The following is a 23,283-nucleotide window of genomic DNA, read 5'->3' as shown; positions in this document are numbered from 1 at the left end:
GCGACCCTCTCATACAGTTCCTCATGTGGTGGTGAACCTCACCTCCCCCCCAACCATAACATTATTTTCATTGCTACTTCATCACTGTCATTTTGCTTCTGTTAAGAATTAGGCAACACCTGCGAAAGGGTCGTTCGACCCCCAAAGGGGGTCACGACCCACCGGTTGAGAACTGCTGCTTTATCGGAATAGATAGCCTCATCAATAGAAATGATTATATGATAGCCTTTTATTTTCATGTGCTCATTTTCTCAGCAGCTTTTGAGTAGGTTTGCTTTTTGTACTTAGAGAACAGTTGCTAAGGGCCAGAACAGTAAGCGGAGAATATTTTATGGTGTAACAGTATTCTAAGATGGTTTAACTTTTTATTTACTCTTTTTAAATGTCAGAATAGTATGGTGTAATTCAGTATCCATCTAATTTCTTTTCCCTTCTTTTTTTTCCATAATATATTTCCTTTGGAATTTTAACCATAACATTACTTAACAATCAATGATATTACTTTTAATAAGAGAACCTCTAAAAATTTCCACACTATTGTTTCTCAGATAAACATGCATAATGAGCATTCAAAGCTATTTCTAGATTATCACGACATGATTATATATTTAATTTCATTGTCAAAACTAAGAATTTCCTGCAGCATACAATTATAGATGCTTCTGACACATTCATGACCACTAACTCTCCCATTTAGCAAAAGTAAAAGTCTGTTAAATTAAGCTTAGTAGATTACCCCAAATTTCCATTACATATACTATCTGTTTACTTCTTTAAATGAGTAATGGTAAAGAAAAAATTATTATAGCCCCGTTTTAATTAAGAAAATTGTATCAACTAACTCTTTAATATAAAAATCACTATTATTCAATTAGAACAACAAATGCCTAAATCTCACGTGGAATTCACCAGTACTCTGCATGAGTGTAATTGAGCATTACTGATTGATTATTCCAATTCAGTAATAATATCAAATTCCCATTGTAGCACTGTATCCAGGTAGAGCTGGAAGTCTCTGAACAATAAAGCTTTGTGATTGTTAGTTGGATTCTGTAGGTGAAATCAAAGCAACAAAACACACTTTTTAGCCCAGATTCCATTTTATTCCCTTAAGTATTCATGGAAATACCTAATTTGACTGGCAGACCAGAGATGGTGGAATGATAACCGGAGAATTCAGACCGCTCTCCCTTTTGGAAAAAGCCTGGCCAACTGATGAAAGACTTCATTTCCTTAGAATAAGCAATTGCTGTGTCCAATTTGCCAGGCCCATATTCAGAAGCCACCATTTGTCTGTCAATTTGTCATGCTGTGGTGGCTCAAGTGTTGCTATGATGCAGGAAGCTATGCCACCTGTATTTCAAATGACAGCAAGGTCCTGCAAGGTGAACAGGTTTCAGCAGAGCTTCCTTATTAAACGGACTACAAAGAAGGAATTACACGGAGGAGGAAGTAGCCGCTAAAAACCTTATGAATGATAGTATCAGATAGACTGAAACCTTCTCAATAACATTAGACCACTGTCAGATGTCGTGCTGGAAGATGAGCACCCCAGGTCAAAGTCACTCAAAGTACCACTAAGGAAGAGCTGCCTTCCCAAAGTAGAGTCGACCACAATGACAGATGGAACAAAGCTTTGGGGACAATCATTTGCTGCTGAGGCACAACTCAAAATGAGAAGAGTCAGCTGTTAACATTAATAATCAGAAAGTGGAGTCTACAAAGTATGAAGTGTGACAACCAGGAGTCAAAAACAAAATGGGACACAGAGCGATCAATCTCTTCAGCATTGGTGATTTGAAATGGATTGTGTGGGCTATCTTGAATCAGACAATTAGATGGTTTACTCTGCCGAGAGTGACAGCCACACGAAGAGTGGTGCTGGGTGCATCATCAAAAAGAACATTTCCGGGCGGGAGGGAGGAGAAAATGAGGAGCTGATGCCAGGGGCTTAGGTGGAGAGTGGGTGTTTTGAGAATGATGATGGCAACATATGTACAAATGTGCTGGACACAAATGATGTATGTATGATTGTAAAAAAGAGTTGTATGAGCCCCTAATAAAATGATTTTTTAAATAAATAAATAAAGTCCATAATAAAATTATCTTAAAATAATAAATAAAAATGGAATCATAAAAAAGAACATTTTATGATTGATCTTGAAGTACAACGCTATCTGTGATGGGATACTATTTATACGCTTACCCAGAAGTCCACTTACGAACAACGATTAGTCAAATTTACACACCCACCACTGAAGCTAATGATGAAGAAACTGAAGAGTTCTACCAACTTCAGCTTGAAATTAATCCAACATGCAATCAAGCTATATTGATAATTATTGGTGATTGGAACACTATGAGTTGGAACTGACGTGATGGCCCCTAACAACCACAACATACCACAAAAGCAAATGTAATTAAAGATTCCAACTCCAGCAACCCCTTATAATGGTAGAGGACCAGGTAGCCTCCTCTTTACCCCACGGAGAGGCTGCCATCCTTAGCAGCCCAACACATTACCCACTGTACCACCAGGATTGTTTACAGTAAGGACAAAACTTTTCAATAAGAGTTGTCGATTTCATTCCCTCTTTCCATAATAAACGTGTTGAGTACACAGCAATACTCTGTTTTCCCTCGTGCCATTTCCCCTCTAGCTCATACGTAGAGCAGTTCCTCAAATCAGTAATGCATCATGCTTTCAAACATATTTCAAACATGCCTTTCTCCGGGTAGGCTTTTCTCCTACTTCCCTGGTTTCCTTAAGCATTCCTGTTTATCGAGTTTAATTTACCAGTCTGGAACTCTGGTGGCATAATGGGTTACCAGTTGGGCTGATTCCAACCCATCAGCTGCTCCAGAGGGGAATGGTGAGGCTATCTCATTTTTTTTTTGAGTAGATATATGCTCTATAAATTCCTTTTTTAAAAATCCCTGAGGCAACAATGATATTCCACAGGACTTTATCACTGTGTACTGTGTCACCCTACCTCTTCCTTCCTTCTTCCACTTGCCACCATTTTAGATCCTGACCAGTCACTGCAGTATTCCCACATTTGCAAATATCATTATTCAATTGGCTGACTCATCTTGACTGCAGCAGGATTCCCAACTTCTACAAAATGCTCAGCTGCCAGTCATCTTCCCTCTAGCTCTCACAGATGTTACTCACAGAGTACTCTGGGCATCTTCAACATCACAGATCAGCACACTCAACTGAATGGCCATCCCGTGATCTTTTTGATATTCTGGGAGAGTAAGGGACTGCTATCATCAGACGAAGCTTACACAAAAAGAATGCCCTCATCCTATTAGTCCTGTGGTGTTTGAACCACACCATGGTCTTCAGGGGAATCCTTCCTTGTAATATAACTGACAGGCTGAGGTTCACAGACACAACAGGTTTGTTTTTTAGTTGAAAAGGGAAGACTTTTCTAATTTTATTGTGTTGAGAGCCTACATAGTAATACATAGTTTGTGGACAATTTAGTGACACTGACTACACTCTTCAAGTGGTACAACCATTTACTCCCTCTCATTAACAAGCTGGTTGCACCGTAAGGTCCCTATCTAATCTTTCGATTATGAATTGTAATTTTGATCCCACATCTACTGGCATTAAAGTAGCATAACACTCAGGCAGACAGGCTGACTTTCAGAAGATTTCAGGAAATGTTTATGGGTTAAAGAGAAAAAGTTTTAATATCACTCTAGGTAACTGAGTATACTTCTCTGATATAACACTCAAACTTGACACAAAGTAGTTTCATCAATACATTTTACTATTATATTAAAATAAATTGGACTCCTTCACTTATGATGGATTTTGTTTAACATTTGGAAGATGTTGTTGGTTCACCAAATAATGCAGTACACCTTAGTTTTATATGTTGGCTAGTATTATTCAGAAAGTTCATGTGTTAGGGTCACCATCTGTCTGAACTGAAGAGAAGCTGGTGGAAGAAGTATTCCCCATAATCCTAATTTCTGTATGGTAATGTATGTCATGGCAGTGACACTGCCGGTTGTTTATTTGAAGCGACAAGCAAAATTTATATTGAGAAAGTGTCTGCCAAATGATTGTTTAAATAGCCATTACCTGTCTGTTCGTCATTCTTTCAACAAAAAATGGGCTGTGAAACAAGTGGGTGGGCCAACTCGCAGCTCAGTCCCACAAATGCTGTACTGCAATTAAACCATCACATTTGGGTCTGCAGCAAAGTACATTAAATAGCCCTCCCAATTTGTCACATAGGCTACAAAATGATGTGTGCGCTGGGATCAGGATACAAAATTAATGTTCGCCCCTTCGACTACATTCGGAAGACTCTAAGTATCCTTTTGATTTATTTGATAGCCCAATAGATTTGTAATTTTAATAGTGTGTATGTTTCCACAAATTTAGTTGACTTTCCTTACTCTTCTTAGTAACTTCTAGTTTCATTCTATTATGGTCAGCTTAGATGTTTTATGTAGTTTCAATTTTTTGTTTAATTTATTTTCTATTTATTTTTACATTCTTTTTGTTTGTTTCAATTTTTTAAAACTTACTGAAACCTACTTTGTGTCTGAAAATCATCTAAACCAAACGTGTAATGAAGTAGATTGTGTCCATTGCTACTATTGAATGGGATACTCTGTCTTAGGTCTGAATGTTTCATATTAACTGTTTCTTTATTCACTTTTAAAATCATTCCATCCCTCATTTAAAAAGTGGTGCATGCAATGCCCTTCTCTGTCTCATAATAAATTTTGGCTTAAAATTTATTGTAACATATTGATGTTGTTATTCCCACTGTCACTTTGTATTATTGCTTACTTGGTATGCCAGTGTCTCCCCCTTCTCCTCCCTCCACCCCCAATTGATTTAAAATGAAAAAAGATAGGCAAGGTTCAGGAACTCAAAGGGAGAAAGAAAGAAAACATACATTTATTGAGCACATGTGTAAACACCAAGTCTACTTAAATACTGTTAACACTTACCACAACCCTGTGACATGGTGATGACCTGCCCTGCGCACATGCAAGATTCCCTGACAATGGACATGTCCTCTTGAATTTTTCTATGGTCAGTAACTCCCCTTACCCCCAAATTAAAGGAGTTTATCAGGGAAGTTAATAGATCATTACAAGCCAGGATCAGAAAACAATAGGTATACAGTCATTGGAGCCCAGCAATGCTTTTCCTCAGCCAGCAGGCAAGACACTAGCTAGTCCACAGTGTCTCAGTCATGTGGCCGTTGGCCTCTGCCTCCATAGTCCAGGAAGCCCACCTAGTCCATAGTCTTGGTGCTGCCCCAGTGCTCAGCCTCTCGTGCTTCTGGTCTCAGCAATTCCACCACTTCACCCAAAGATCTTGAACCTGCTTGCTCCATTTCCAATGGTCCTGGGATTACTCCTTCAATTTTTTAACATTGCAACTTGAGGCTGACATTTTGTCCTTCAACTCATTTACCTTTTTTGTTTTCTAACTTCATGTCTACCTTTTTAAAAAGCTTTTCTTGTGAGGTATGTGAAGGTTTACAGAGCAGATAATCAGTTTTACATTCCAGAATTTATACACATTTGTTTCAACTGCTCCATTGCAATTCCCTCAATGGACCAACTGTTATGGCACTTCTTGTCTATTTTTCCTATTTCTCTTTCTACTTCCCTAACCGTCTGCTCTTTTTATCTTAATTGGTTGATTTTCCTCACAGGGGGGTAAGTTTCATTCCAGACCTCAAGGGCCACTTAGGACCATAGGCTGTGGGGTTTACCAGAGTCCCTTAATCAATACGATGGACCTGCTTTATGATATTGGCTTCTGTTCTACACTTTTCCCCACTACACCCTGCATCTCCTAATGTGATTCTTCCCAGAGCAATTGGTAGTTACAGTCATGCCCCATTTAGTTCTTGTGGTCACGTGGCTGTGGAGACTGGTGTTTGCGCGGTCTATATTGGACTGTTCTATATTGTTTTCTTTTCATTCGGGCTTCTGTCCTCCGGAGAGAGACCCATAGTTGCACCTTAAATGGCTGCTCGTGAGTTTTTAAGACCCAAGTTGCTATTCACCAAAGTAAAATGTAGAAATTGTCTCCACTATGTTCTGCCAATTGACCTTGGTTTTCTGACAGTCCATGTTTAGGTAGGTAGTGTGTTTCTAGAAATTTGCCCATCCCTTGAATTCCATTGGTTTTGTTGGGATATCATCCCCCTCTTTTTGTTTTTGTTTTTTTACAAAAAATATCCTTTTTATTTTCTCATTGATGTCCGACCCATAATGTGTTCAATGAATAAATGTTTTCCATGTTTTACTTGTGTTATTTGAATCTTTTTCTTATCCTTTGTTAAATTTGCAAGTGGTTTGTTAATTTAGTCAATCCTATCAAATAACCAGCTCGTCTTGCTGATTCTTCCTATGGATTTTCTATTTTCATTTATTTCTGCCTTAATCTATATTAGTTCTTTTCTTCTGGTGACTGTGGGTGTATTTCAGTGTTCTTTTTCTACTTGTTGGAGATGTTGGGTTAAGGTATTGATTTAGGCTCTTTCTTATTTCATGACGTATTTATTGATATAAATTTCTCTCTGAGAACTACTTCTGTACAGGTTTGGGTATATTGTTTTCTCGTCCTCATCTGATTCAAGGAAATTTCAAGGACATTTTTTATTTCTTTTTTTATTCCTTCTACTACCATGTAGCTTTAAAAGAACCTGTTATTTTCATGTATTTGATTTTCTTCATAATCTTCCTATTGTAAATTTCTAACTTTACAGCATTATGATCTAAGAAGATGCTTTATGATATCTCAATTTTTTTAATTAATTGAGGCATGCTTTGAAAGTTTAAGATTAAGATGATCATGTTAGCCAGGCAAGCTGTCTATTCATCTGTCTGTCTCCCCTCTATCTACATCTGATTGGCTTCTTTTCTTCTTTGGAGGGGTGAGGTAGAGTGGAGTGGACTTCTTTTCTTAATTGCTATTTAATTCACTTCTCTATCCTTTCCTCCAAAGCTGAGAGTTGAAGGATTATTATCTCTATCTGTTTCACTAGTTTTCTGGTTCCTTTGTAGTAGAGGGTCTGTGTGGCATAGCTACCTAGTTTGCCATTTTGCTGGAAGTCATTGACATTAACTTCTATTGGGTTGCTAACCACAAGTTCAGCAGTTTGAAACCACCCACCACTCTGAGGGGAAAAGATGGGGCTTTCCACTACCATAAAAAATTACAGTCTTAGAAACTCACGGGGGCAGTTTCTTCCCTGTCACAATAGGGTTGCTATGAGTTAGCATCAACTAGGCAGCAGTGAGTATTTTTTGTATTGTTAAGATAAGACAGCTATGTGCTAGAAGTCTATAGTCCCTCAATAAATATTAAAGAAAATAAATTTTACAGCATATAAATAAATGATTCAGTTAGAAGCTGCAATCTTTCCTTCTCAGACTATGTCTATTTCTATCCCTTATTTAAAACACTAACCTTTTATGTTGAGTTTCCATGTTTACAAAATAAACACATACACTCAGCATTTTCATTACTTTGAATGAACTTTGAGTCTCTAAGCTCAGTCTCCTTAGTCTTCTAGGGACTGGGAAGCTAGCCTGTTGAGCAATATATATCCCATGTTCTTATGCATGAATCAATTTCTTCAACCTCGAGTTAAAAGAAATACCAACAAGCTTCACCGATCTCAAATAAAAAGAGATTAGCTGTACCTATCCTCAAGGGGACACTGAGACATTTTCCCTAAAAGTTCTTTTCTAACCTTAGATAACAAGTCCAGGCCTGACAGATATTATGCCCTTCTTCCACTATCTCTTTGAAAGATGACATTGGTCCATATGTATACTGCTTAGCAAACTTTAGTTTTCTCTCTATCTCATCAACTGCTTTATTGACTTCCAATTCCCTCAATGTCTCTAGACCTTATAAGAAACTCAAAAGCCCATTGCCATTAAGTCAATTCTGACTCACGGCGAGTGTATAGAGGGTTTGTGAGGCTATATATCTTTATGGGAGCAGATGACCTCATAGTTAGCCTGTGAAGTGACTGGTGACTTTGAACCCTCACCTTGTGGTTAGCAGTCCAACACTCATCCAACAAGCATGAGTAAAACTGCCACAGGAGGACGGGTCTTAGACGGCAGAACGCCAGCTTATCTGTACCATTCCCCAACAAACATTGCATATTTCCAAGACAACTTTTATCACCAAGGTTTTGAGTCTTGAAGATAATCTCGAGGATCGGAGCAGCAGAAATGAGACTCAAAGTATTTCTCAGCCTTCAGGGTATGATGTGTAGCGCGTCAGCCAACATCATCTCAGATACCTAGGGGAATTAGTAGGAGAAGGTCCAGTATCCATGTTCCATCTCTCCCATCATGTCCCCTTAGAAAATCCATCCTCAGTCCTTGAAGGAGTTGGTTCCAAGAGTACATAGATAGTCTTGACCTGGGGTCCTCAGAAAACCGTGTAGCCATAGGGGAGGCTGTCCACACTGATGCCAGCCACAGCTGCATACAGTTCAGGCACCACTAATTCTGGTACTTGCAACACAGCCTTGTCATCTGCAGTTCTGGCCACAGCTTCTAGGCGCAAGCGCAGCTCTCTAGGTGAGGGGCGGCTGTCCTCACTCCAGCGCCAGCAGGCTTTCATAAGGTTATACCTGAATGGGAAACCAGAGAAACTGACCGACTTACCAAGGCAAACACATGAGCACCATTCCTCCTTTCCTAACAAATGTTCACAGAATAAAGCCTGCACGTCCAATGCTTTCACTCCTTCTTTCAGCAGCGTCTCTCGGATCCTAAGGGCATTCTTTATTGTCTTCTTAATATCACCTTACGAACACCTAGATCTCAAAATTCATGGTCAGTCTTTCCACTCCCATAAAGAATCATAGTCTCACAGCGGACGGTTGCTATGAACTGAAATCAACCCAGTGGCAATGAGTTTGGTTTGAGTGTTGGTAGCTGCATGGAGGACTTACGTTAGAAGTTTCCTGAGGAACTTGACATTATCAAATGTAAATTTCTGATACAAGTTCAGTGGTTGCCCCGACACTGTATGTATGTGTGTGTTGTGCATATAAAATATGATATGAAAGCACATACGTTACTGCATGGCTGTCCATTCACCTATGGGGTCATCTGGGCCATTTTAAAAGGGCAAGATTAATAAGGGAGCCAAAAAAAAGTCTTGAGATGAGAACAGAGCAGGCCATTCAAAGTCACTTACATGGCATGTGTACAGCTACTGGGTCTCTTCATGATTTTCCTTCTCTGGAGGTACTGCAGGATACTGGTAGGAGGGACTTCAGGATATGGCGGGGCACCTGCCAGCAATGAAAAGACAAAAGTATCAGCAAGGCCCTAACACGACTCTGCATCCTCCTGGGGTAAGTGCCTTCAAAAGATACAGCCATGGGAAATACACTAGAAATACTGTGGCTACTACCTGAAGATGTGGTTTTGAGATTGTTTTCCAAAGTGAGAGATACTACCTCTTGTTTGGCCCTGGAACTATCCAGGTGACTGCAAGAGCAGAAACCTACATGTTCATCCTGGATTGTGGGCTAGGGAGAGTATTGGTGTTTTTCATTGCTGGGGAATGCTGGGGATTTTGGGGGTTTTTTTTGTTTTTCCTGAGAAGGGGTGGTAGGGTAAATAAGTTTGGGATATAGGTACTTGTAAGATTTAAAATAAAAAGGATCTGGTGATAGATACATGAAGAACGATAAATTAGGGAAATTCTGGGTCTTTGGAAAAATATAAAGGGAGGAAGAAAATCTGCCCCCCACAACCCCCCACAAATGTGGATAGGTACATTATTTCTCAGTCAACTGTATCATTTACTCTGAAGATGACATTGCTATGTACCAGGTCTGAGCTGTTTTGTTGTTTGTTTGTTGTTGTTTTTTTCAGAGAAAAATCACTCTGGGGATTATTACTTGGGTTTGACAACGCCCCTTGGTATTTTGCGGGGAAATAAAAGAAGTAGAAAAGAAAAAAGTAAGGGACAGTAGGAATAACAAGTTAGAAAGGGAATCATTACTTTATCAGACTTATCTCAGGAATCAGGCATGGATTTCATGTCAGTTCAATTCAAACTTCAGAGAGTGTAATAACAGCTCTGCCCAAATAAACCTACTTGCATATTTGTAGACAAAGTACAGCCTGTTTTGGATCCCTAGTGGCACAGTGTGCGAAGTACTCAATTACTAACTGAAAGGTTAGTGGTTCAAAGCTACCAGCTACTCCCTGGAGGAAAGATGTGGTAGTCTGCTTCTATGGAAGATGTACAGCTTTGGAAACCCCATGGGGTGGGTCTTTCAGAATCTCAGAATTACGGAATCAACTCACTGGCAATGGGTTTTGGTTTGGGAACACACTCTTTTTGGGGTCATCCTTACCTAAAGTCACCATCTCATAGAGGAGGATGCCAAAGGACCAGCTGTAAAAGAAACAAATATATATAGCCTTTCTTAATGAGTCGTTTGGTAAGTGCCCCATAAAGATGGAAAATTGAAGGAAAGGTAAGTGTCTGATAAAATAAGCAAAGCCCATTAGATGAATTTGTAGCCAATCTCCTTAGACTATAATCTCTTTGAGAACAAGATCTGTGTCTCCTTTCTTCTAATATTTCATGATAATTCCTTCTTGCTAAATTCCTAGCCTTTATTTTTAACAGAAAGACAAATAGGCTTATAATTTATCGACTATATCCTCAGAATATTCAATTGCCCAAATCTAGATTGGGGGAAGAGGGGTAAAAGGGAGTAGAAAAATAGGAACAGAACAAGCTTTATAAATAGTTTTATATATAGTAGCATATTATTTGGGAGATATGTATATTTCACTTGTGTAATCTCATCATTAGTCAGTAATATTTTCTAATGACATTTATCATTCACGGGTTTCTATTGAAAAACCAATACCAGTGAAGTAAAGCAATAGCACTGGAAATCTCTTAAGTGACTAACCACATTAAGTACCTCCTATATTTCCTCTGTGGCTGGGAGCAATCATGGAGCGTGGAATACTCCTCCCCACTTTAACTTTCCCACTCTACTTAGAATCATCCTAAACTTGGACAAAAATAAAATGCACTGTGGAGTGGAGACCCAAGGCCCAAGTGTTGGCCACTGGAGATCCCCTCATAGAGGGGTTTAGGAGAGGAGATGGGTCAGTCAGGGTGCCAGGTAGTACCGATGAAGAGCACAGCTTTCCCCCAGATCCTGGATGCTTCCTCCCCCCAACTACCATGATCCGAATTCTATCTTGCAGGGCTGGATAGGGCAGAGGTTGTACACTGGTACATATGAGGGCTGGAGGCACAGGGAATCCAGGGTGGATGATACCTTCAGGACCAAGGGTGTGAGGGGCGATGCTGGGAGAGTGTAGGGTGAGTGGGTTGGAAAGGGGGAACTGATTACAGGGATCCACATATGACCTCCTCCCTGGGAGAGGGACGGCAGAGAAGGGGGGGAAGGGAGACTCCGGATAGGGCAAGATATGACAAAATAACGATGTATAAATTACCAAGGGCACATGAGGGAGGGGGGAGCGGGGAGGGAGGGGAAAAAAAAAGAGGACCTGATGCAAAGGGCTTAAGCGGAGAGCAAATGCTTTGAGAATGATTGGGGCGGGGAATGTATGGATGTGCTTTATACAATTGATGTATGTATATGTATGGATTGTGATAAGAGTTGTATGAGTCCCTAATAAAATGTAAAAAAAGAAAAGGGAACAAAAAAGAAAGAAAAGAAAATGATTAGGGCAAAGAATGTACAGATGTGCTTTATACAATTGATATATGTATATGTATGGACTGTGATAAGAGTTGTATGAGCCCCTAATAAAACGTTTAAAAAAAATAAAATAAAAATAAAATGCACTGTGAATGGTATTTACACAAGAAATACCACATATAACTGTTTTGCAGGCCACTACTTATTCAAAAGGTAGATGAGTAAGTATACATCAACATATTCTAAGTAAAAATAAAATATTGAAGGTATGTATCTGTATTTTTCTGTTAGTAAACTTGGTTTAATTGACCTTTTGATTAAGTGGGCCATCCTACTTAAATAACAGGACTTCTACTGTCCTCATTTTCCAAGTATCGGCACGACTGATGTTTTCTTTTTCATTTCTGTTGTTATGAGTGTGTTGAAATTCTAGCCCTATACTTACGAATGTAATTTTGTTTGGGAACAGGCTTTCTTTCTTATGTTTATTAGGTGATGCCAGTGTAGGTTGGTTTCTAAACCTAATCACTCTTTAGTTATAAAAAGCAGCCTAGATAGAGACAAGGAAGCAAAGTGGGGAGAAGACAGACATTATAGGAACAGCACCAAGGAAACTGACTACAAATGTTGAGGGAAGGACAGACCAAGAGAGACTTTCTTTGGAGCCAGTGCCTTGAATTTGGACTTCAAACCTCCCACACTGTGAGAAAATAAATATTTGTCCCTTCAAGTCACCCCTTTGTGGTATTCCATTATGGTAGCACTAAGAAACTAACACACCTATTAGAGGCTACTCATCAAACAAAGAAGGAATACTTTGAAAGGCCCTAAAGAGAACTGGGATCAGATACCTAAATATAAATTCTGTCACAAAATATTTCAGCTTGAAAGTATGTCTGACTTCTACACAAAAAAATTCATTGGCAAGTTTAATTGACAATAAACCCAATCATGTTTTCCAACCAGAAGACACCCAGATCACGAAGGGAGCAAGTCCAAATGGCTGGGACAAACCGTACACATCGCCTCTGATGCCAGCAGGTCTCAAGAGAAGGCGTTCTGGGGCAAGCCATTTGAGAGCTATGGTTCGAGTAGGGGAGATGGCCCCTCGGGCGTGGACTTCATAAGCCAGGCCTAGCCTGCACAGCTTGACCGTGAGATCACACTGGATCAGGATATTCCTGGCTGCCACATCTCCATGGAATAGATGCTTATCCTGGAGATATTCCTGTTAAGATAAGATCAACGATAGATCACCTGTCTGAGGCCATCCTTTAGGACACAGGTGAAAATGGAGAATGGCCACCTCAGATCTCTAATCGGCAGATGATTATACCATTGCAGAACTGCCAAATCACTGAGAGTCCTACAATAGCCAAGTTGACTCAGAACCTTAACCATCCCAGTCAATGTTATTCTCTCCTAGTACCTTGCTGTTCATTACTGCCAGCTGTATGTTGTAAATGCACTGAAAAGCTTGACAGTGGATTGTTTTACTATTATCATCAATGTGAAATGCCAGATAATAAGTTAGTCAATAAGTGAGGAAGAGGTATTTGTTAATTTCTAGGAAGTACTTTTAAAAACTCTACTAGTAATTCTCAAACCAGCTGCAAGTCAGATTCATGTGATAACTTTTTTAAAACATAAGTTATTTGCTCTGGGTTTACTAACAAAAATTTAGGGAGAATACCAAGTGATCTAAATTTTCAAGAAGTACCAAAATGATTATAATATAGCCAACAGACATTTGAGAACGACTGTGACTGGAAGACATTGATTTACTGGAGTGGGAGAAAGACAGGGCTTTCTACTCCTGTAAAGAGGTATAGTCTCAGACACTCACAGGGGCAGTTCTACCCTGTCCTATTGGATCGCCATATGTTGGCATCGACTCAATGACAGTGAGTTTTTGGGTTTTCCCCAATAGCAAGCTTTTCAAGACATATGGAAAAGTGTAACACTGAATGTAATTAGACCATTATAGATTATGGTCTATGATTAATAAAATTCATTTTTATTCTTGCTTGTAAGGGTAAAGGTGATAATATTTTCCAAACATTGAAGATGAAAGGGGAACCAGTGACTAGTGAATTTATTTACCTGCTGTTTTAGAACATAGAAATTAAACTTTCATGAAAAGAATTCATGAAGGTACTGACTCTGAGACTGTTGAAAGTAAGAAAAAACATCATGAAGTGACTTTGTAACAGGTAGCCTCATCAATGATCATAAACAGGGTACCTCTGTGATGATAGTTCAGAATACAATGAAATAGATTGTATTCTGATACCCTGACTTTATAAAAGCACACACCAACAAGACCCTCCAGATCACATAAAGAATATTCATATTCACTGTGCTCCCTTCCTTGCCCCATTGGAACTTCAGCCAAAACTGTTCTTTGCTCACTTCCCAAACTTTTTTTTTTTTGGAGAGGAGCATACACTTTTCCCAATTTCATTTAGATTCTTGGAATATTTCACACCTCAAGATGGCAAGCTCTATCAGAAACCTAAAGTAGTAGTAGCTTCACAGAGGCTTGATTTTCTACCAAAAACATAAATTTGAACAAAGTGATTGAAAGAGTTGCATAGAAATAGCCATTTGAATTCCTGAGTCATTCTGGTAAACGTTTTTTTCTCTTTTCCTTCTTAAACCCTGAGTTCTTTCTCCTACCTCTTTGTTTGATTTTAAAATGAAGGAAGGATCACTCACGTGCCACTTCTCATTTCCATCCACTTACTACTAATGCGCATACCCACACACACATATATATTTCCTGTCACATTCAGTATCAAAACAAGTCTCCAACCAAACATGTGCGGAACTGGTTTTTCCTGTTTTGTTAGGTTTCTGTAGCCTTTCATCCATGTCATTTTTCCCCATATCTTGATCCAAGCTCCTTCTGTATTTGCTCTTCTACTTATACCTGCTTATATTATTAGCATAATGGGAAGGTTGGGATACCAGGTAGCTGGATATATAGTTCTTGGCACTGACTTTTGACCTTTAAGATTAAAGAAGCTTAAAATAACAAAAAAGCAAAAGCCAACCATATTATTCCTTCCAAAAAGCAGCACAGACTTGTTTCTGCTATCTAAACCAGAACTAAAAACAATTCATCAGGCTTGAGTTTCTGCCCGCTAACCTCTGTTCATCTTCTTTACCCTGTCTTCAGCACTGGAGAATACAGATATTTCAAATATGGCATTGTGTTACAGGCTACCAAGAAAACAACCCTCCGCATACTGTCATTTTCCCCAGCTTTACCAGAGCCAAAAGGACTTGCTTCCCGATGTGATATACTTGTTTTTCTGTGAGGTCGTAAAGAAGGCCGTCCATGGTCATCACATCCTGAGCAGAAAGAAGAAAACAACATTGTATCCAAGTGACACTCACAGAGAGTTTCAAGATATAAGTAAACAAATTCCATGATCATCTGAAATGTAGATCTAAAAGCTAAAATGTGAATGTAAAGAAATAAAGACTGATGTTCAGGGACACCAGGTTAGATATGGAAAGGAAAATGATTCACTGGACTGGACGATGTACAAAGATGTGGACAAATAGCAGAATAAGTGGGGGAAAAACAGAACAGTGGCTAAGAAAGACATGTCTATAACAAGACTATCCACTGAATAAAGCAGCAATTTTTCCTGTGTGAATGTGTGTGTGTGACATATACAAAGGGAAAGATGAGCACATAAACTCAACATTCCTTTACTAAATGCCTATCGATGCCGAAGGAACCCCTGCTAGGGTAGTAGCTACATGTTGGGCCGCGATCTGTATGGTCACCAGTTCAAAACCCCCAGTAGCTCCGGACTTTCTACTCCCATAAACAGTTATAGTCTCTATAGTAGTAGTAGCATCTCTGCCTGAGTGAGCAAACTAAGCAGGAATGCTTACATCTGGAGCTCACAATGTGGTAGGCTCATGTGAATCAGCATCATATAAGCACACATAAGTATGTGATGTCATGAAGGTGCATGTAAGTAATAAGAGAGCACCCGATGGAGGAGGATAGTTACTCACTTTGGAGAAACAACGCTTTTGATAAGTTCTTAAGGCTGAGTAGGCACTAACGATAGAAAGAAGAGTTTGGTGTAACTGGAGAAGTTTGTTGAAATGATCCGAAATAGAAAACTAGTTTTGAGAATCTGAAAGAAGTTAGTATACTTGGCGCACCGAACACATTACAGAAGAACAACCTCTTGAAATGGGTTTAAATGCCCTCCTATTGGTGTCACTGAATCAAAGATAACAGCAAGACACCTTTTTCATGCATAACAATAATCAGTGTGTTGAAGAGGCTTAATGAAGACTAAACTGACCTGTGAGCACGTGAGAAGCAAACGAGGAAACAGGTAGCACTTTTAGTAAAAGGAACTGATTTGATGGCACCAAACAACACTAATTATAGGAGCCCTGGTGCTGCTGTGGCTTAGGCATTGGGCTGCTAACTGCAAAGTCAGCAGTTCAAACCCACCAGCCACTCCTTGAGAGATGGATGAGGCTGTCTGCTTCCATGAATAATTAGTCTCAAAATATGTGGATGCTAAAAGTCAAAATCGACTTCACTCACTTTGAAAGTGAGTCAAGGAAAACTGTTAGGAACAAGACTTGCACTAGAGTCTATAACTTTCTGTACATTTAAAATGTTTAACATGTACATTTGAGGGGTTAAACTGCCCTAGAGTGAGAAGAAGCAGACCTTTGCTCTTCCAAGGGTATAGATTTGGAGGTCACAGCTCTTCGGTTCGGATCCCAGTTTTGAGAGTGCCAGTGAATGGTGGCTTGGGACTACCATATAGTTGCTATTCTCTCTTTACTTTTTAATAAAAGGTCATAGTCTCGCAGACATGATTCTGCCTTTGTGAATGAGCAATATTGAAAGGTTTGTCTTATCTCCAACCCTCATTGTTTGTGTAAATAGTGTCCAGCCAATCAGTTAAGGTTTGCATCTGTACAGGTCAACAATCCGTTGGTTTTGGTCCTAAAAGCTGCCCTTCGTAGGCTCTCTTGAGTCGGCATTGACTCCGTGAAAGGGAGGGTTGCTGTTGTTGCTAATGGAGAGAATGACCACATGTCCCATGGGTTGATTTATAATGTTTCCCCGTCAGAGGATCCTGACAGCTCTAAAATGGCCCAGGGATATATGTAAACTATAGAGGTATAAATGGATTATGAGCTTTCACTCAATTGTGGCCAGAATGTAAGGATATTTACTTCTTGTGTGGTGGCGCTAGATGACTGCCCTGCTAAAGAGATGACTGACGAGATGGGTGCTGTAGTAAAGCATGGCAGAGAAATTCGAGGGTGCCTGGTTGTCAGACAGTGAACTAATGTAGCTGGAGTTAGGGTGAAATCTAACACCTTATCACTTCTTCTCCCTTTTGACACATTTTAAATTTATTCCAGTTTTTATTATCTTCTGTTATCTTTTCAACCGAAGTTTTTCTATATTTTAATTTATTGTTTGTTTTGTTCTGTCTTTGTACGATTTTCTTTGTGTGAAACCCAGGATAGATAAATCTATCGAGAAAGTAACAGGATTCACAGTCTCTTGGGGTTGTGGCGGGAGGTTGGGGAGAAATTGGGAGTGAATAATCATGAGTACAAGAAGGTACAAATGTTCTCAGATTGATTACGGTGCTGATCACATAACTCTTTTAAATGTCTCCAAACTGTTGAACTGTATGATATGCAAATATGTCAATGAAACTTACATTTAAAAATAAATATGTAAATGCACATTTGTAGTACAAAAATGTATTAATTGAATTGGCTCTGTGATAGTAGGGTTATGTTGCAGGGCGGACAATACACGACCAGTAGCTACGGAAACAGAAGCACGGTCATTGTGAACAGCAGTTATGCTGCTGCATGATTGGCATGAACTCACAGCCATCAAGTCGACTCTGGCCACAGTAACCCAGGAGGACAGGAAAGAACTTCCACCTGCGGGTTTCTCAGAGTGTAGCTCTTTAGAGGCAAAGAAAATCTCATCTTTCTTTTGAGAAGGGCCTGGTGGTTTCAAACTTCTGACCTTGTTGTTAGCAGCCCAAGGAGTAAACATTGCGTCACCACGGTTAGCAGCTGCCCTTTTATGAGTTCATATTGCAGACCAATCACTACTCTGTTTTAACGTGCATAATTCCTTTTAATTTTTAATGTCTGTATTATTAGTAGGACACAGATTTAGAAAGGGCATTAGCCAAGGTGACATAACGAGTAGATCGAGCTAGAGGTCCATGCTATAAACCTGTCTTACCCAATACAGTGGCCAGTAGCTGCCAATGGCTATTTAAACATGGACTACTGAAAATCAAATACATTTTTAGTCATTTTATTGAGAGCTCTTACAGCTCTTACCACAAATCCATACATCCATCCATCGTGTCAAGCACATTTGTACATATGTTGCCATCATCATTTTCAAAGCATTTTCTTTCTACTTGAGCCCTTGATATCAGCTCCTCGTTTTTTCCATTCCTCCCCCCCTCCCTCCCTCATGAACCCTTGATAATTCATAAATTATTATGATTTTCATATCTTACGTCGTCTACTGTCTCTCTTCACCCACTTTTCTGTTGTTTGTCCCCGGGAGGTGGGGAGGGGGGATATCTGTCGATCATTGTGATCAAAAATCTTATTTTAATAATCTTAAATTTTAAAATTCAGTTTCTAGCCATACTTGTGGTCAACAGCCACATGTGACTAGTTAGTGGCTACCATTTGGAAAGAGCAAATATAGAACATATCTGTCATCTCAGAAGTTATATTAGACATTGAATCCACACATTATATGACATTCACTGCTCACGTTATTTGCCAGGCTCATGGACAGGTGAAAAGCTAATCATTCAAGTCAACTCTAACCGTAACCCCTCGACATCTCACCCGGCGACAAGTCCAGAGAAAGCTGAGCAGGTCTCCGTGGGCCACGTCTTCGAACACCATGTAAAGTGGTAGCCTTTCAGTGCAGCAGCCCTCCAGCTGCACCAGGTGCTGGTGATGCCCGAGATACTGATAGAACTGGATTCTCCCTAAGAAGTCCTGCACCTCCCGGAGCCCAGCTGATTCTGTGGAAGACAGGAGAGGCCCGGGGCAGTGAGCAGTCAGAGCACCACCAAAAAGCAAGAGACATGGAGCTGGAAGGAACCTCGATGGGAATTCTCAAAAAGATGGGAATTTCCACAAGAAGCCAAGTGTTGGAAAACAGACTTCATAGAAAAGGCACCAATTATAAGAAGATCATATCCCAAATTCCACTGATCGTGTGTCAAAGAGTGCAGAGAATCATAGATCTTAGAACTGGGCAGATCTGTGTTTGCTACATATGTGGTAAATTGACATTATAATATCATCATCACTGTCTAGCATTTTTGATAAATATTCTTATCTATCCTTATCTCCCACAATTACTGATCTATATCATGGCAATTGGAAAGAAATAAGAAGTATAGTATTAGGGAAAAGCTAGCAAATGGTGAAGAAAAATACACAATTTCAAGATCCTATTTCAAATAATGTTCAATATGGAGAACTCAGTTCTAAGAACAAATATCACCCACTTCATTCCAAGTATTTTTCTAGGCTTGAAGAATAGGTGAAATCCGTATTTTCATAAAGATTACTTTCCAGTAGTATGGAATAGGAAGCAGACAGTAATGCCTCAGATGGAGATTATTATAGAGAAAAATAACATGCCAGGGTGAACTAAGAGACAAAAGCCCACACGCTGTTCCCTTCCTCTGTGCATAATTATGCCAACAACTCTGTTGATTGGCCTCATCACGGTCACAAAACCATTTCGCGTTTACAGATAGATGCTCAGAGTTAAAAAACAAAAGGGGGAAGGGAAGTCTTGCTCTTCTTGTTTTACCTCGTAAGGCCTTGAGTACGACGCTCTTGGACTTTGCAGGGTCCCCAGTGTGCATCTTGGCTCGATAGATGGCTCCACAGCTGCCATTGTGGATCTGCTCCAGAACTTCAGAGAGGTGTTCCCTGGGCACCTGCAGCTTAGCCAGGGCAGGTGTGGTGGCTCGTAAGAGGCTTTCCACTGATGTCTCAAGAGGCACAAACTCATTTCTTCCACGACCTTCTGCTTCCCAGCTTAGGGCCCTCGATGAAGGCATGGGGCTAGTGCCTAGAACAAAGAGATGAAACCAACCAGTGCACCCCTGCCCTTGGAACTCCAAGAAAGCAGAGCCAGAACAACCTGCCAAAGGAGTTCCACCCTTCAGCAAGCTCCCTTCTGGCCAGTAAGGGAATGGCTTTCCGTGTTTCAATGTGAACAAACTCCATCCCAACCTGGTAAAATTTCCATTACCTCTAGAATAACACAAGATGGGTTTTAGAAGGTAGTAATGGCATTTTCTTTTAGTCTTCCTCAGGATTATTTTTCCATATATTTCATGACTATAGTATGGAGATATTTAAAGAAACTGCTGAATAGTGATCCAAACCATATGTCCCTGAAGATGATGGTAGCTACCAGTGGGTATCATCATTTAACTCCGTGAAATGGCTTCCACTGGTAGAGAGGAGTTATGGAAAGGTAGTCAACTCCAAGCTGTGATTATTTATTCTTGGTCCTTCAAGTGGTCCCCAAAGCCAAACTATGTATTTTGTAAGGTCGCAGTCAACAAAGTCTTTGGCTATTTTCCATGTTCTAAATCAGAGCAGACTCTTCTTAAATCAGGAAAGAGAGTCTGATTCCTATTGAATTGCCATTCATTCTTTCAACGAACATTACCTACTCCATGCCAAGCACTGTTCTAGGTAGAGTAATAGGCAAAGTCCAGACTCTTATGATGATTACTCACGATGATATGAGACAGGAAGCAGATAATATATTGGGCAAATCGTGTTATGGAAGAAAATAGCACAGGATAAGTGGATAAGAAGTGGCGGTGATACTGTTTTATATTTGAAGGTCAGAAAAGGCTACTATGATAAGATGACAGTCATGCAGGTACCAGGAAGAAAACCGTGCAAAAGGGAGCAAGAATCACAAAGACTTTGAGAAAGGATTGATAACCTTGGTATATTTGAGAATGAGCAAGGAAGTCAGTGTAGGAGCTTATGCTCTTGTTGGAACTGGGAGCTGTACCTGGGAGTCCAGAAGTAGTATCTTGTTGTGCTCTTTGTCCTCTGATGTAGAGCCACAGGATGACCCCAAGAAGGATGAGGAAGACACCAACCAGGAGGGTTGGGACAATGATAACCTCATATTGCTGTTCCTGGACAACTAGGTAAGCAAGAAAGATTTTTTTAAAGTTGTTAAATAGCAAAGATGTTATCTATCTATTTATTTATTTATTTGGAATCTGAATTTTTTTCCATTTTTTTATTTAATAAATCTTTTATTGGGGCTCATACATACAGCTCCCATCACATACATCAATTGAGCAAAGCACCCCTGTACATTCATTGCACTTGTCATTCTCAAAATTCGCCTTCCACTTGGGTTCCTGGAATCAGCTCGGTTTCCTTTTTTTTTCCCCGCCCCCACTTCCCCCTGCTCCCTTAATAGTTTATAAATAATTATTTTATCTTATCTTACACTGCCTGTCATCTCCCCTCACCCACCTTCCCAAGGATGTTTTTTAAGAGCACTAAAACACGTCACACACAGCTTACACAATTTACACCTCTTCTGCTCTACTTCTGTGTAATGAGCCCCTGTTGGAAACAGCTCTACCATGCCCTTGTTTCTTAGCCCCCATGTCGCTTTCCTTAGCCTTGTAGCTCTAAGAGGACTTGTCTGACTGAGACAGAAGGGGGGGCTGATTGTTGCTTGCTCCTTCCTTTAAGGGCAATGGCCCCTAGATCCCATTCTTTTAAATCACTACTATGACATTTTTAGGAGAAATAAAATAATCCTCTTTCTAGTGCCTATCAAGATAGTATTCCAGGATCTATATTCTTAAATGCACAGCCATTTGCAGGGTCTGTACTTACCACACAGTTTGTCACTGAGACTGCATTCCAGAAGCCCCCGTGCCATCCCCCTTTCGTCTCCTATTGCTTCTTCACTAGACCCCCGGAGACAGCACAAGCTGTGGTTCCCAAGGTTGGAGTGACTCTGGAAACAATCAGAGTGGAATGCATAGCATATTTAGATGCCTGTACAACCTAGTCATTAAGTGCATTGCTGTCTGGACACTGAACCATTCATTCATTTCTCTCCATCTCCTTGATATTCAGGCTGGGAGATTTCCCCACTACCCACCTCCCACAGCCCACCATTTACTCTTCTCTACTATTCAGCAAGTAGAGGACTTATGTGATCTGACCCATTCATTCCATCGTTAGAAAATTATTGTAAAGCCAGTAACCATCCGCTCCCCACTTCCACATCCATCCAAGGTTCTTGCATCTATATTGAAGTACATATTTTTCAGCTGCTTGACCAGCTAAAGTCCCATAGTTTATATGGCCACTTCTTCTTTCACCATAGTCCTTGAGATAGTTTTTCTTAATTTTCTTCAGCTGTGCACGACTTGAGAAGCCCTGGTGATGTAGTGGTTACTCCTTGGGCTGCTAACCACAATATCAGCAGTTTGAAACCACCAGTACCTCGGTGGGAGAAAGACAAGACTTTCTACTCTGGTAAAGAGTTACATCCTATGCCCTCCTCACCATCAATTTTAGATCACTTATTGTTCTATTGTCCCTGGGGTGGTTGGCTCCCCGCTTCCTTTCCACCCCCTTAGGAGGGCATAGGATGCCTGATGGGGCTTGATCAAGTTCAATGTAGCCAAGAGGAATTAATGAGAGCTGAATGAAGATTGAATATGATAGTGAGACAAGAGGAAAATAAAAGGAAATAGAGGAAAGAACTAGGAAGCAAAGGGCATTTGTAGAAGTGTAAATACAGGCATGTACAAATTTAAATATATTTATATAAAATGATAGGGAAAGGGATCTATGTACATATATTTCTATGCTAAGTATAAAGGTACTAGATGGGTATTTGGCCTCTAGTCAAGTACTCCCTCAACACAAGAACTTTTTTTTCTTTCTAATAACCTGGCATTTTGTGATGCTCACCTTCCCAACAGTATCACTGAAGATAAAATGGGTGCATAAGCAAATGTGGTGAAGAAAGCTGATGGTGCCAGGCTATCAAAAGATATAGCATCTGGGGTTTTAAAGACTTGAAGTTAAACAAGCGACCATCTAGCTGAGAAGCAACAAAGCCCACATGGAAAAAGCACACCAGCCTGTGTGATCATGAGGTGTCAATGGGACGAGGTATCAGGCATAGACCCAGATCAAAAAATCATATCAATGTCAATGAGGAAGAGTTCAGAGTGGAGACCCAAAGCCCATCTCTAGACAATTGGACATCCCCTTACAAAAGGGTCACAAGGAAGAGAAGAGCCAGTCAGGGTGCAGTGTAGCACCGATGAAACATACAACTTTCCTCTAGTTCTTTAATGTTTCCTCCCCACCCACTATTATGACCCCAATTCTACCTTACAAATCTGGCTAGACCAGAGGATGTAGACTGGTACAGATAAGAGCTTGA

General features: G+C 40.0%; 1 protein-coding gene across 1 annotated transcript in view; it reads right to left on the bottom strand.

The window, feature by feature from the left end:
- Positions 1–8,449: 8,449 nt before the first annotated feature.
- The window catches only part of STYK1 (serine/threonine/tyrosine kinase 1), a 56,077-nt gene continuing 41,243 nt past the window's right edge, over positions 8,450–23,283 (bottom strand). Inside the window, exons 3-11 of the mRNA XM_075553341.1 lie at positions 21,711–21,834; positions 20,860–20,997; positions 19,630–19,893; positions 18,645–18,826; positions 15,012–15,095; positions 12,758–12,966; positions 10,401–10,441; positions 9,227–9,323; positions 8,450–8,654 (exon numbers count right to left, since the gene is read on the bottom strand). Of these exons, the coding sequence (XP_075409456.1) occupies positions 8,450–8,654; positions 9,227–9,323; positions 10,401–10,441; positions 12,758–12,966; positions 15,012–15,095; positions 18,645–18,826; positions 19,630–19,893; positions 20,860–20,997; positions 21,711–21,834 (1,344 nt within the window). The remainder of the gene's footprint in view (positions 8,655–9,226; positions 9,324–10,400; positions 10,442–12,757; positions 12,967–15,011; positions 15,096–18,644; positions 18,827–19,629; positions 19,894–20,859; positions 20,998–21,710; positions 21,835–23,283) is intronic.

The sequence above is a fragment of the Tenrec ecaudatus genome, chromosome 6 (assembly GCF_050624435.1).
Source record: "Tenrec ecaudatus isolate mTenEca1 chromosome 6, mTenEca1.hap1, whole genome shotgun sequence".
Taxonomy (NCBI): Eukaryota; Metazoa; Chordata; class Mammalia; order Afrosoricida; family Tenrecidae; genus Tenrec; species Tenrec ecaudatus.
Note: the sequence above shows the minus strand (reverse complement) of the source record. Positions and strands in the feature narration are given on the sequence as shown.